This window comes from Arvicanthis niloticus, chromosome 11, assembly GCF_011762505.2.
Source record: "Arvicanthis niloticus isolate mArvNil1 chromosome 11, mArvNil1.pat.X, whole genome shotgun sequence".
Lineage (NCBI taxonomy): Eukaryota > Metazoa > Chordata > Mammalia > Rodentia > Muridae > Arvicanthis > Arvicanthis niloticus.
The window spans coordinates 56,519,286-56,532,367 of NC_047668.1; the positions used below are offsets into that span (position 1 = coordinate 56,519,286).

Consider the following 13,082-nt stretch of genomic DNA (forward strand, 5'->3'; position numbering starts at 1 on the left):
TAGCGGATGCTTGCTGTACAACCTAAGAACCGAGCACTATGTGAGCAGGCAGTGGAGCAGCTCTGTTGCCAGCTCTCAAGGGCAGAAACAGGCAGCTCCCTGGAGCTCATAGAGCACTGCTCTAGCACAGTGTGTGAGCTCCAGGTGCTGTGGGAAGTGGCTGAGGATGTTATCTGATACCTACCTGTAGTCTCACACAGAAGCAGACTCAAAGAAAAAAATACTCTAAGACTGTAAAGATTATTTGGCTCAAAATTATATTCACTATAGAACGTAATTTGGCGTGAAGAGGGCTAATAGATTTTATCCAGAGATTCAGTCACGATAAAAGACAAAGGCAAGACAGAGAAATGACTCAGCAGTTAGAACTTATACTGCAAAATCCTAAGGACTGAAGTGTGGGTGGCAGCATTCACGTAACACCCCAGTACCCCTGTACATGCCTATACCTCCAATTCTGAGGGCTAGAGAAGGTGGATGATCACTACGGCTTGCTGGTCCAGCCTAGCCAAGAGAATACAAGCCTAAGGTTGGAATATAGACTCTTTCTCAAAAGAACAGACAGACATCTAATGCTCTTCTCTGGCCTTCAGCTGTATACACACACACACAGACACACAGACACACAGACACAGACACAGACACACACACACACACAAATACACACAAATAAATACATATATTTTTTAAAGCCAAAAACTCTGAAAGAAAAGTTATATAACTTTGATTCTTCCTAAAGTTACAACATACAGCACTCAAGAGGCAGAGGCAGACAGATCTCTGACTTTGAGCCCAGCCTAGCCTACAGAGACAGCTCTAGGCTAGCAAGGGCAACAGAGAAACCCTGTCTTAGGAAAAAAAAATTACAACAAAATTCTAGATACGTTTAATGTTATAAAATTGATACAATCCGAAATCTAAAACTAGAATTAAGATGACATATACAGAAGTGGAGATATTAGCTCAGAGGTTAAGACTGGCTGTTCTTGCTGGGCAGTGGTGGCGCACGCCTTTAATCCCAGCACCTGGGAGGCAGAGGCAGGCTGATTTCTGAGTTCGAGGCCAGCCTGGTCTACAGAGTGAGTTCCAGGACAGCCAGGGCTACACAGAGAAACCCTGTCTCGAAAAACAAAAAAGAAACAAACAAACAAACAAAAAAAAACCCAAAAAGACTGGCTGTTCTTCCAGAAGTCTTGAGTTCAATTCCCAGCAACCACATGGTAGCTCATAAACACTTATATTGAGATCTGGTACTCTCTTCAGGCATGCAGGCACACATATAGGTCAAAAACTATACATAATCTTTAAAAAGATGGCATATACAAAATTATACTAAAAAGGCTTGGAAAGTAAACAATATAAAATACCTAATTATTCTCAAAGGAACTAAATTAATATTTTTATTTACTAGCAAATAGTTTTTGCAAATTAAAGTTATACGTAACCCTGTGGAAAGCAATCAATTCTGTATTATAGAGAACTAATACAATGAGGCAAGCATAACCAAGTCTTCTTCTTTCAAACACATTACACTCACTAGTGTAGAGTACCTTATGGGTGGCAGCTGCAGGACCCGGTCCTGGTCTTGCTCCAGAAACCATAGATAAACCACTGCAACTAGGCGCCCTGTGGTGACCGGAAAGCCCTGTGGATCCACTTTTCATGACGGTTTTTGATCGAGGCAAAGAATTACTAGCATGTGTTAAGGGGTCTTTCCTCTTTGGAACTGCTCCACTTTCTATTAAGGAAAAAATATAGCCATCATGATTAGAAACTTTGACTATAAATATAAAAGATAACAATTAACAATACTTATAATTGTACATAAATCATGGCAATGTTGAAATCAGAAGACATTAGGGTTTTGGGTTCACCTCCCATCATGTGGGTCCCAGGGAGGAACTCAGGCCACCAAGCTTGTGCAGGAAGTACCCCTATCAGCTGGGCCATCTCACTGGCCCATATCAAAGGCTTTTAAATTTAGAAATATTTCAAAATAAGATCTGAGTTAGAAAAAACCAGGATGTCTAAGGAACAGATTGGGAAAAGGGATTGGTTATTAGGTTTACTCTTCCCTGTTGTAGATTCTATTTTCTTATGAAGAAACGTATTTGTGTAAAAACAACTTCCCTTGTTAGGGAAGGTAAGACATAAAAAAGTTACCAAACAAATAAAGCTCCCAAATAACTAAGAAACAAAACAGTGAAGGCACTAGGAATACACTACACACAGAAAAATAGCAGCCCTCTACCATCTGACTGTCCATGTTTGTGTGTGGTATATGTGCTGTGTGGGTGTGTGTATGCAAAGGCCAATCTGATGTCTGGCATCTCCCTCAGGCACTCTCAACCTCCTATCTGAAAACTGACCCACTGAACCAGGAGCTCATCAGTTGAGCTAGGCTGCCTGGCAAATGAGCTCCTAGTACCCTCACCCCATGGCTGTCACCACAGTCCTGCAGTTCACACCGGCTTTTACCCGGTGGTAAGCATGCTCAGGTTCTTATGCTTCTATGACAGGCACTTTAGGGCTATGAAATATAAAAACTACAACTTATACCCACTGGAAGTTTTGAGAAACCAACTTTAACTGAAAGAGTATAAAGCTGTAGCCTTTAGTATGCCAAGTATTTTATGTGGTATGTATATCATACCTAAATAAATAAAATGAGTAAATTAATAGGCTTTTAAATGCTCAAAGATCACGACTTCTAAGATACAACTTCATATTCTTATAAAACAAAAATCAGTTATTAATGATGTTTACTATCAGGGCAAATGTCAAGCCAGGCAAACAGGGCAGCTCAAGCTATAATCCCAGCACTCTTGCTGAGCCAGAAAGACTGCCATGCCTTCAATAATGACCTGGGCTACATATGAGTCCTAGGCCAATCTGAGCTACAGAGTGTGAAACTATAAGAAAGAAAAACCAAGCCAGGAATAGTGGTGCATACCCTTAATCCCAGCACTCAGGAGGCAGGAGCAGGTGAATTTCTGTAAATTTGAGGTCAGCCTGATATACAAATTGAGTTCCAGAACATAAAGAGCTATATAAGAGAGATACCCTGTCTCAAACAGACAGGGTGACACATATAATCCTATAATCCTAACACTCCACAGTAGAGGCAGGAACTATTACTGCAAATTCCAGGGCAGCCTGGTCTACCCACAGGGTTCTAAGCCAGCTCAGACTATATTACATAGCAATACCCTCTCAACAGGATGGGGAACAAAGGGGAAAAATGTTAAACTGCCCTGTAACTTAGATTGGTCAAGAGGCAGAAGGTTCTGAATACCCTTAAAGGAAATTAAGAACTCTTAAACAGGTAGAAGAAATCAGTTTGTTTACTTGGAGAACCAAACTGTTTATCTCAACCAAATCATTATAAGATCTGAAACAAATAAAATTCCAAGTTTTAAAAAATGTACAAGGCCCCTGAACCTTTACCCAGCTGATACCCTGTTCTGAAAGATATCTGTACTCACCCTGAACACCTATGCTCCTGTGTCATCCCCTTTCCCACACACTGCATTTTTGTGTTTATAACCCGTGTTAAAAAGTAAAAATGATTTGATAATTTAAAAAAATGACAAAAAAATGTACAAGGAATTTTACACTGACGTCCTTGCCCTGAGAATGAGCTTTAAGTTGCTACTGGGAGACTAATAACGGGATCCTAAGACAAACAGAATATATAGCCTAAATACTAGGCCAACCTGAGCGTTTGATTATATTGTGATCATTTATGACACATTTTTGACAATTGGATATTTTTGGGTTTTTTTTGTTGTTGTTGTTGTTTTGTTTTACGAGACAGGGTTTCTCTGTGTAGCCCTGGCTGTCCTGGAACTCACTCTATAGACCAGACTGGCCTCGAACTCAGAAATCAGCCTGCCTCTGCCTCCCAAGTGCTGGGATTACAGGCGTGCGGCACCACTGGCCGCTAACTCGGAGAGTTTTAGACTCAGTCTGGATTACCTGGATCATTCCCCTAGAACATAAACAACTATGAATTATTTTAATCATAATAGAAGCTGAAACTACTGCTATCTCTCCAAAGGTTTTAAGATGCAAGATTCACTAAACTATCAAATACAGGCCTAGAGAGATGGCTCTCCGGTTAAGAACAGTTACTATTCTTGCAAGAGGACCCAAGTTTAGTTCCCAGTACTCACAGTGCATGGCTCACAACCAACTGAAACTCCAGCTCCAAGAACTGATTCCCAGGGGATTTGACCCCTCTGGACTTTGCTGGCACCCCTACCCACCTGTGCAAACCCATACTTGTACATATAATTAATATTAATAAAAGGAGGCTAGGAGATGGCTCAGTGGTTAAGAACCCCCACTGCTCTTGCCGAGGACTTGGATCAGTTCCCAGCATCCACATGGCAGCTCACAATTCCGTAGGATCTGACATCTTTTGGCTTACATGAGCATTACATTTATAAGGAACACAAAAAGAACACTTAGAAACATAAAAAATATTTTTTTTTCTTTAAAAAAAAGGGGAGGGGGCTAAGGAGACATTTCAGCGGTTAAGACCTCTTGCTACTACTACAGAGAACCTGAGTTTGGTTCCAGCACCTTGCAGCTCACACTATCCAATAACTCAAGTACCTGTGGATCTTACACCCTCATCTGACCTCCACGAGCACCAGACATGAACATAGTATACATGCATATGTGCAGGCAAAACAATCATACATATAAAGAAATCTTAAAGTAAAAAACAAAAAAACTATCAAATATCAAATGGACAATATACACAATGCATTAAGTGCAGGAAAAAAAAAACAAAAAAAAAAAAAAATGGAAATGTGGTATCTAAAAGACAATGTCATGTACCTAAGATAGAGCCTAGATACAGCCATAATGATTGCTAAACATAAATCCAGATTATAAGGTGACTCAAAACGCGGGAGCTTCTAAGTAGAGTAGAGTTGATCAAGGTTGTCCAGTACATCAATGTAAGTTCCAAACCCCAGGCGTGGTGAATTAGTAGCTATAACCAACAGGGGCGAGGCAATCAAGTGTCCCAGGAACATGGGAAGACAAGACTGTACTGGAGAATGCTAAATGGCAGTCACTTTAGAGGGATAACGTCACTGGGAATAATTTCTTCAGACTGAAAATACACAAGCCTAAGACTGTAAGTAGACATTTCAGGCTGAATGTGATGGCACACTTCTTTAATGCTAGTGCTTAGGAGGCAGAAGCAGGCTGATCTCTGTGAGTTCAAGGCCAGCCTGCCTACATACTGAGTTCCAAGATAGCCAGGGCTATGCAGAGAGATGATGTCTTAAAAAAATAACAGAGAAATAACAAATGTCAGAATGGTTTAGAATATAGCAGTAGTCCAGACAGAGCTTGCTCAGAATGTGTAAGCCCCTGGGTTGGATATTCAACATCAAGAAACAACCACCAAAACTTATGTCTGGAGCTGGAGATGTAACTCAGTTGGCAGACTGCTTGCCTAGCATGCAGGAAGCTTTGGGTAAGTGCCCTAAGACCACATAAAACTAGGTATGGTGGTACAAGCCATCTCTAACCACAGGCAAGTTTACAGCCAGCTGAGATAAATGAGACCCAAAAACAAATCCTAGTACAGGGGAGGAAGAGGCAGGCAGACCCAGGGCTTTTTGGGTAATGAGTTTAGCCAATCAATGGGAATCAATGAGAGGTAACTGAAAAAGATACCTACCCAACACCAGTCTCTAGCCTACACATACACACACACACACACACACACACACACACACACACACAGACATACACAGACACACAAAGACACACACACACACACACACACACACGAGGGGGGGGGGGGACTTTCTTGACTACTGTCCACTTTTTGGGTTTGGGTTTTCTTTTTTAAAGATGTATTTACCTTATGTTGCATTGGTGTTTTCCTTGCATGTTTGTCTGTGTGGGGATGCCAGATCCTCTGGACTGGAATTACAGACACTTGTAAGCTGCCATACAGGTGTTGGGAATTGAAGCTAGGTCCTCTAGAAGAGTAGCCAATGTTCCTAACTGCTAAGCCATGTTCCCAGCCCAGAACTTTTTGGATTTTTAAAAAATTTAATTATTGCGGGGGAGGGTTTTATGGGGGTGGAGGGTATACATGTGGCTGCAATTACCACTGAAGAAAGCACTGGATGCCCTGAGTTGGGAGCTACAGACAGCTGTGAGACACTGGACATTGCGGCTAGGAACCGAGCTCCAGTCCTTTGCCTGAGCAGTATATACTCTCAATGACTGAGTCATTGTCTGGCCGTGGAAGGGTATCCTGGTTCTTGGGTTGTGGGTGTTCGGCCACACCCCCAGAACCCAGGCTCCAGACAGGAGGTCTAATCTCCATTCAACCTGCACCCTTCAGTCAAGTAGGACACAGGTAGAGGGCCTGATTAACAGGCCTCAGGCCCTAGAGAGATTTACATACTAATGAGGTACCTGAAGGCCAGAGGGTGGAGTCAATTAAGCATTCCTCCCCAGCCCCTCCCCCCTTCTCCCTGCTATTTAACTCAGGACTTCCCTGAGTTTTATGGGAGGTGGGGGAGGGGTGCATCCAGATCCATCCACCATCTGCCTTGACATTAAATCCTGTAAAAACCCATGGACTTTCTTGTGTTTGGGGCCTTGCCATGAGGAATCGTGGAGCCTAACTTCCAGCCTGGAGGAAGCCAGAGTGTTCCCAGCCAACTACCCACAGCTTGGCGTGAGGAACCCTGCGTTCTCCAGCAGCAATTACCTACAAGTCATCGCTTCATATAATTTCTTTTGATAGAGAAAACCAAAATCAGGACGCTGAAGCCACAGACAGGTGTGGGAGATTAGAGTGAGATTCCAGGGAAGTATCACCAAATAATTTGATGCTGTGGAATCAAACTGAAGGCCTCACATATGCATAGCAAGCATCTAAGCTACATGCCCAGCTCAAGGTAGTTTAAACACTAGAAAGACAGTTTATACATTTATCAAAGGAACTACTTAAGAGTTGGGTGTGGTAGCACATGCCTATAATTTTAGATTCAATGAGAGGTAGTCATTGGAAAAGATACCTACCCAACACCAGTCTCTGGTCTAACACACACACACACACACACAAACACACACATGGTGCAAAGGCACAGATGCAATCAAATGCTTACATACACTCACACACACACAAACACACATGGTGCAAAGGCACAGATGCAATCAAATGCTTACACACACACACAAACACACATGGTGCAAAGGCACAGATGCAAACAAATGCTTACAGGCATGCATGTGCGCACACAAACACACACACACACACACACACACACACACACACACAGAGAGAGAGAGAGAGAAAGAGAGAGAGAGAGAGAGAGAGAGAGAGAGAGAGAGAGAGAGAGATGCTAAAAAGATAGGTAGGAAGACTGTGAACCGTAGAACAGACCAGGCTTGCATCATAGAGGATAGAGGTCCGGGAAGTAAACAGAAAGGAGTTAAAGGCTAGAGTATGAACTCAGAGAAAAAGTAAAAAATCAGAATGTTTATTAATTTTGACTTAAAACTAGATACTATAAATAACATACTGTATTAATAAGTAGATTTTGGTGTGAACACGTATGAAAAGAGATGAAGTAACTCATGCAAGTAAAATATTTTAAGTCTTCTAGATATAACACTGAAGACTGAAAAGGCTCACTGGTCACTTCTGTGTTTATTACACCAATGCTGTGAAAACTAGCTGTGAAGTTAGCATTTTCTCTCCAACCAGAAAACACAGTTAGTAGCTCATGTTTCCAGAGATTTGAAATAAGACAGAATCTGATATATTAAATAAGCCCAGGAAGAGAAGGCTGACACCCCTTTCTTTGTATGACAGAAATACAATGGAGTCCAGCATATGCACAAAGCAACAGAGACTCAAGACAAAAGGCATGTCAGCAGACCTCAGAGTCAGACAAGCCTACTCTTGACATTGTTAGGATTATCAGGATCTCAAAATGTATTTTGGAAATGTAACTATTGCTGTAGCTCTTTATATCCCTCTGTTTTACAGTTCCTTATAACATATCACAGCTATACAGAAAAAAAAAAAAACCCAGACAAGATGGTGTGTCTATATTTGAGATAGCAGAAGATACATTCATTAATTATAAAACTAAACCAGAGAGATCTGAAGGAAGAGGTAAGGTCAAGGGCAAAATGTGGATGACCTGCTTCTAAATACAAAACCCAGTTTTCTTCTCTGTTAAAACGTTAAAAGGCTAAGGATATCACTTAATGGTGTGGTGCTTGCCTAACAGACGCTCTGTTTTTTTAAAGCTCTGGGTTTGATTTATAGCATATTTAAAAGAAAGAAAGAGAGAGAGAAAGAGAGAGAGAGAGGAGGTTCAGCAGATTACAGCTGTAGATGCTCTTTCAGAAGGACCTGGGTTTGATTCCCAGTGCCACACTGAAGCTCAAAGCCATCTTTACCTCCAGGCATGGACATGGTACAAAGGCACAGATACAGACCAACTGCTCATACACAGATAACTTAAGTTTTTAAAATCCAAAAAGAAGAAAAACTACCCACCCCATTCCAAAAAAAAAAAAAAAAAAAATCACTCATTCATCTTTGGTCCAGGAATACAGTACAGTGTCAGAGCCTTGTGTAACATGTTTCAGGCTTTGCTTGAGTTTCCTAGTACTCAAAAAAAACTAAGTAAAAATAAAAAGTAAACTTTCAAAGTTGCTTCCTATATATGAGTAAAACACAGCAGCTACTTCATAGTCTAATCTAAAATTTATACCCTACAATTTGAAGTTATATTTACTGTAATAAAATTTAAGTCCAAATCTGGTTAAAGTGGGGGTGATGAGTTATCAGGAATCTGAGGTAGGCCCATCGTTTGAGCCTGAGCTTCTGAGTAATATCCAGCTAGAGACTAAAACACTGTCTCAAAAAAAAAACTTAATAGCCCTGGACAGAAACTACTGCTGAAAAAGTAACAAAACCAAACCAGCAACCAAGCAACTACCTTGTAGCAAGCCTGAAGGCCTGGGCATCACCCCTAGCACTGAAAACTCATACCAACCCCTTCCCCTCCCCCCGCCCCCCCAAAAAAAACCAACTGAAACCCAGGAAGCCTAAAATACGGAAGTTTCTTCTATCAGAACAAAGCAAGGAGCTTTAATTCTTTCTCTTCTTGCTTCTATATCTAATCAGAGTAGATAAGCAAATGTTACAATGCAAATTTTCTCTATAGTAATAATACTATTAAAATGGATCTTCTTGGTATGTGAAGCTTTACAAGTACCATGATAAAGCAATTCACATTAGTCATATGAAAAATCATACACACTAAAAATCAATGTTTGACAAAACAGTAAAATTTCCAACTGAAAACACAAAAAGGAAAACCCTGTATTGCCGAGTATTGGTGGCACTTGCTTTTAATTGCAGCACTTGGGAAGCAGAGGCAGGTGGGTTTCTGAATTCAAGGCCAGCCTGGTCTACAAAGAGAGAGTTCCAGGACAGCCAGGGCTATACAGAGAAACCCAGAGTGAGAGAGACAGATCGAGAGTGAGAGAAAGAGAGAGGGAGAAGAGAAGAGGAGTGAAGAGAAGAGAAGAAAGACAAATCCCAGAAATGAAAATATTTTCAGCATTTAAAGGAATGTACAGCTTGTGTGTGGTGGTATACAACTTTAATCCCAGCCTTTGATGCAGAGGCAGGCAGATCTCTGAGCTGAAACCAGCCTAGTTTATATAGGGAGTTCCAGACCAGCCCTAGCTACACAGTGAGACCCTGACTCAATAGATAAATACAACTAAGTACAGATATCTGTAGTTCCAACACGGGGGAAACAGAGGCAGGAATACTGATTGATGTTTGGAAGTGAAGACAACCTGGTCTATATAGTAAGTTCTAAGCCAGGCAGAGCTACATAGTAAGACTCTGTTCTAAAAGATAAAACTTCAATACAACAACAATAATAACAACAAATCAGGCTTTGTGAGGCTCAGTGGAAAAGGTTCTTGCTGCCAAGCTTGACAACCTGAGTTTAATCCCAGGACATACATGGTAGCAGGAGAAGATCTCTTTTTTTCAGTTGTCCTTTGCTCTCCAAACATGTTTACAAGCACACACACACATACATACATAACCATACATGTATATATTTTTCTAAAAGAGCAGATTTATTGAGGACATGTCAGGGGCTAGTGGGCTAGGTACTAATGAGATGCCACCTTCCCATATTTTATACTCTGTAAATAGAAAGTTGGAAAAACTGCGAATAGGTATATAAGAGTACCTCCAGGAAGCCTGTCACTTTGTGTTCATACTGTTGTAAGGATACTGTATTTCCTACTGCTCCTGTGAGAACTAAACAGTCACACCTTCTGCTACATAGCACATCAACAATAGAGTACGAAAGAGTTCATTTTGCATGCAAGGTTTAGTTTATGTTAGCTGGCCTAAACCTACCTGACTGGAGATGTCCATTGCGGCATGTCAGGTTAGTACTCTCATTATAGACGTCCGTTTGTGACTTGGAAAATTGCAAAACTGGTTGCAGCTTCTCTATGCAACAGAGGGGGTTAAAAAAGAAAAAAATAAACAAAAAAGAAAAATAAACAAACAAAATGTATATGGAAATGAAAAATTATTAATGTGTTACAAAGGTGTCAAACTGAAGTTTGTGCAGATACATAAAATAATCTCTAAAATATGCAATTAGTAAGTACTCATATGAAAAGTTACAGAAGTTAACATGTGAAAGGCTATGTTGAACATATACCTTAATTAGTCTGGCAACCTAAGACAGTTATTGTTATTATCAGCAGCAATTGATGGCTGCTTCTCAAGTTAGCATAGTGACAAGCAGATAAAAAGTGACTATGGTTTTGTTGCTGTTGTTTTGAGACAGGGTCTATGTAGTCCTGGCTGTACTGGAATTCACTCTGTAGACTAGGCTGGCCTTGAATTCAGCAATCTGAAAGCCTCAGCTTCCTGTGCTGGGATTAAAGCCACCATGCCCACCCAGCTTGTACCTACTGTTCTTGTTATCTACAAACGAATTAAATATAATTGGTAATTCAGAGCATAACTGTATTTTCTTTATTATTATTATTACTATTACTGCTGCTGCTGCTGCTGCTGCTACTACTACTACTACTGAAGACAGGGTCCATCTATATGGCCTTGGCTGTCCTAAAACTCATTATGTAGACCAGGTTGGCCTAGAACTGAAGAGATCCACTAGGATCTGCTGGCATTAAAGGCCCAAGCTACCATGTCTAGTACGACATAATTTCTAAATGACTGCACACCTCAAAGAGCCTACTGGAAAGGCTTTACAGAAGAAATATAGTATTGGTTCCACTTTACAGAGGCAGTACAATATAAGATAAAAAAATTGTTAAGAGGAAATCAAACTTAAAAATGGCATACAAGGAAACAAGGTCATATTTGGCTATATTATCATAAGTCAAGCAAAAACTAAATGCTACAGGACAAGGGGACCTGCATGATGAACTAGATGTTCTGTATACTACTGTTTGTGAACACACACTCATGCATACATGCATGCACACAGTTGTCACCTGTTAGTGAACACAGAGACAATGCTGTTACTGCTGCCTCTTAGGAGGGGAAATGGGTCACTTGGGTACAGTATGGAAGGTATGGTAGTTATACTTTAAAATTCTGTGTCATGTGCCTGTAAGATGTAACTAATCAATGAAAAGAAGTGTTTCAATTCTACTGCATCTCAAATAACAGCCCTATACAGCCAGAGCCCCAGCCTGCTACCCAGAGTAGAAAGGGCTGATGCTCTCTTCCAGCAGCAGGGCTGCAGCCCTGTTCCTGGCCCCCACCTTTGGCAGTAACCTACATGCAGGGTGCCAGACATGCTCCTGAGGTAACATACATGACATATGTAATCTGTCTCACCCAAATAAGGGATCACCTTTTTCCAAAAATGCTTTGTTGAACTAAGTTTGTTTTCTTCTGTACTAGCAAGCCAATGAATGCAGCACAGGCGCTAGATGTATGTAGCTCAGTGTGGAATAGTACACACTCACTGTGCGCAAGGCTCTGGCTTAATTACCAGTACCCAACAAGAAAACAAGATGAAGAAAGCAGAACATACATTCGAACTTTTAGACTTGTATTCCTCAAGCCAGACAAGTAGGCACCATGCTTGGTTTACAGTGCAGTATCACATGCCTCTGGGACAGGCTAAATAGCAGCTACTCTTTGTAGACAAAGCACAAAGCAGTGTGCAGCGTTTGTACCCTAGAAGTGGCTGATACAATATACCTTGGATCTTTTCTATTTACTTCAGCTAACTGGAGGTAGGTCATCTGATTTTTCTCAATGATAATGCTCTTTCAATCAAAATACTGAGACACAACTTAACTTGTATTGATAAAAGCATTAAGTTAAAAAAAATTCTGGTTAAGTGTCTTCTTTATTAACCCAAACACTCACTACCAGAAAACACAGAAGAAATTAGAATGTTACTTTTTTTGATGACTGGGAATAAAAGTATAGGTATATACATAGAATTTGCAATTTTACCTGTGTAAATACACACACATACACAAACAATCAAATGCACATACACCACTAACACTGTGGTCTTGCTTCAGTTAATGTCTATTAATACAGCATTAACTGAGGACCTGAGTGGTCTGTACGAGGCCCTGGGTTCTATCCCTGCTACAACAACTGAGAGAGACTAACACTTCCTTTTAAAATGACTAAGGTACTACACACACTAATACAGCTTCCCTGAGCTTCTCACATCTAATTCCCAATGAATCACTTCACTGATGAAAAAAATCTTACCACATAGCTCTACTTTAAAACCCTTTAGCTGAGCATGGTGGTATACTCCTTTAATCATAGCATATGGAAGACAGAGGCAGGGAAATCTGTGAGTTCCAGATCAGCCTGGTCTGCATAGTAAGTTCGAAGACAGCCAGAGCTACACAGTGAGACCTGTATCAAATAACAACAACAACAACAACAACAACGATGATGATGCTACAAACACTGGTTACTAAGTCATAACAAACCTGAACACTGGTCATTTTTTTGTACCTGA

General features: G+C 40.7%; 1 protein-coding gene across 4 annotated transcripts in view; it reads right to left on the reverse strand.

The window, feature by feature from the left end:
- Spast (spastin) overlaps nt 1-13,082 on the reverse strand; it is a 47,302-nt gene that overhangs the window by 18,579 nt on the left and 15,641 nt on the right. For 2 of the 4 annotated variants that reach the window (XM_034514226.2, XM_034514225.2), the window contains exons 4-5: nt 10,457-10,552; nt 1,551-1,738 (exon numbers count right to left, since the gene is read on the reverse strand). In XM_034514226.2, coding sequence (XP_034370117.1) covers nt 1,551-1,738; nt 10,457-10,552 — 284 coding nt within the window. The remainder of the gene's footprint in view (nt 1-1,550; nt 1,739-10,456; nt 10,553-13,082) is intronic. The other 2 variants (XM_034514228.2, XM_034514227.2) reach the window with 1 other exon arrangement.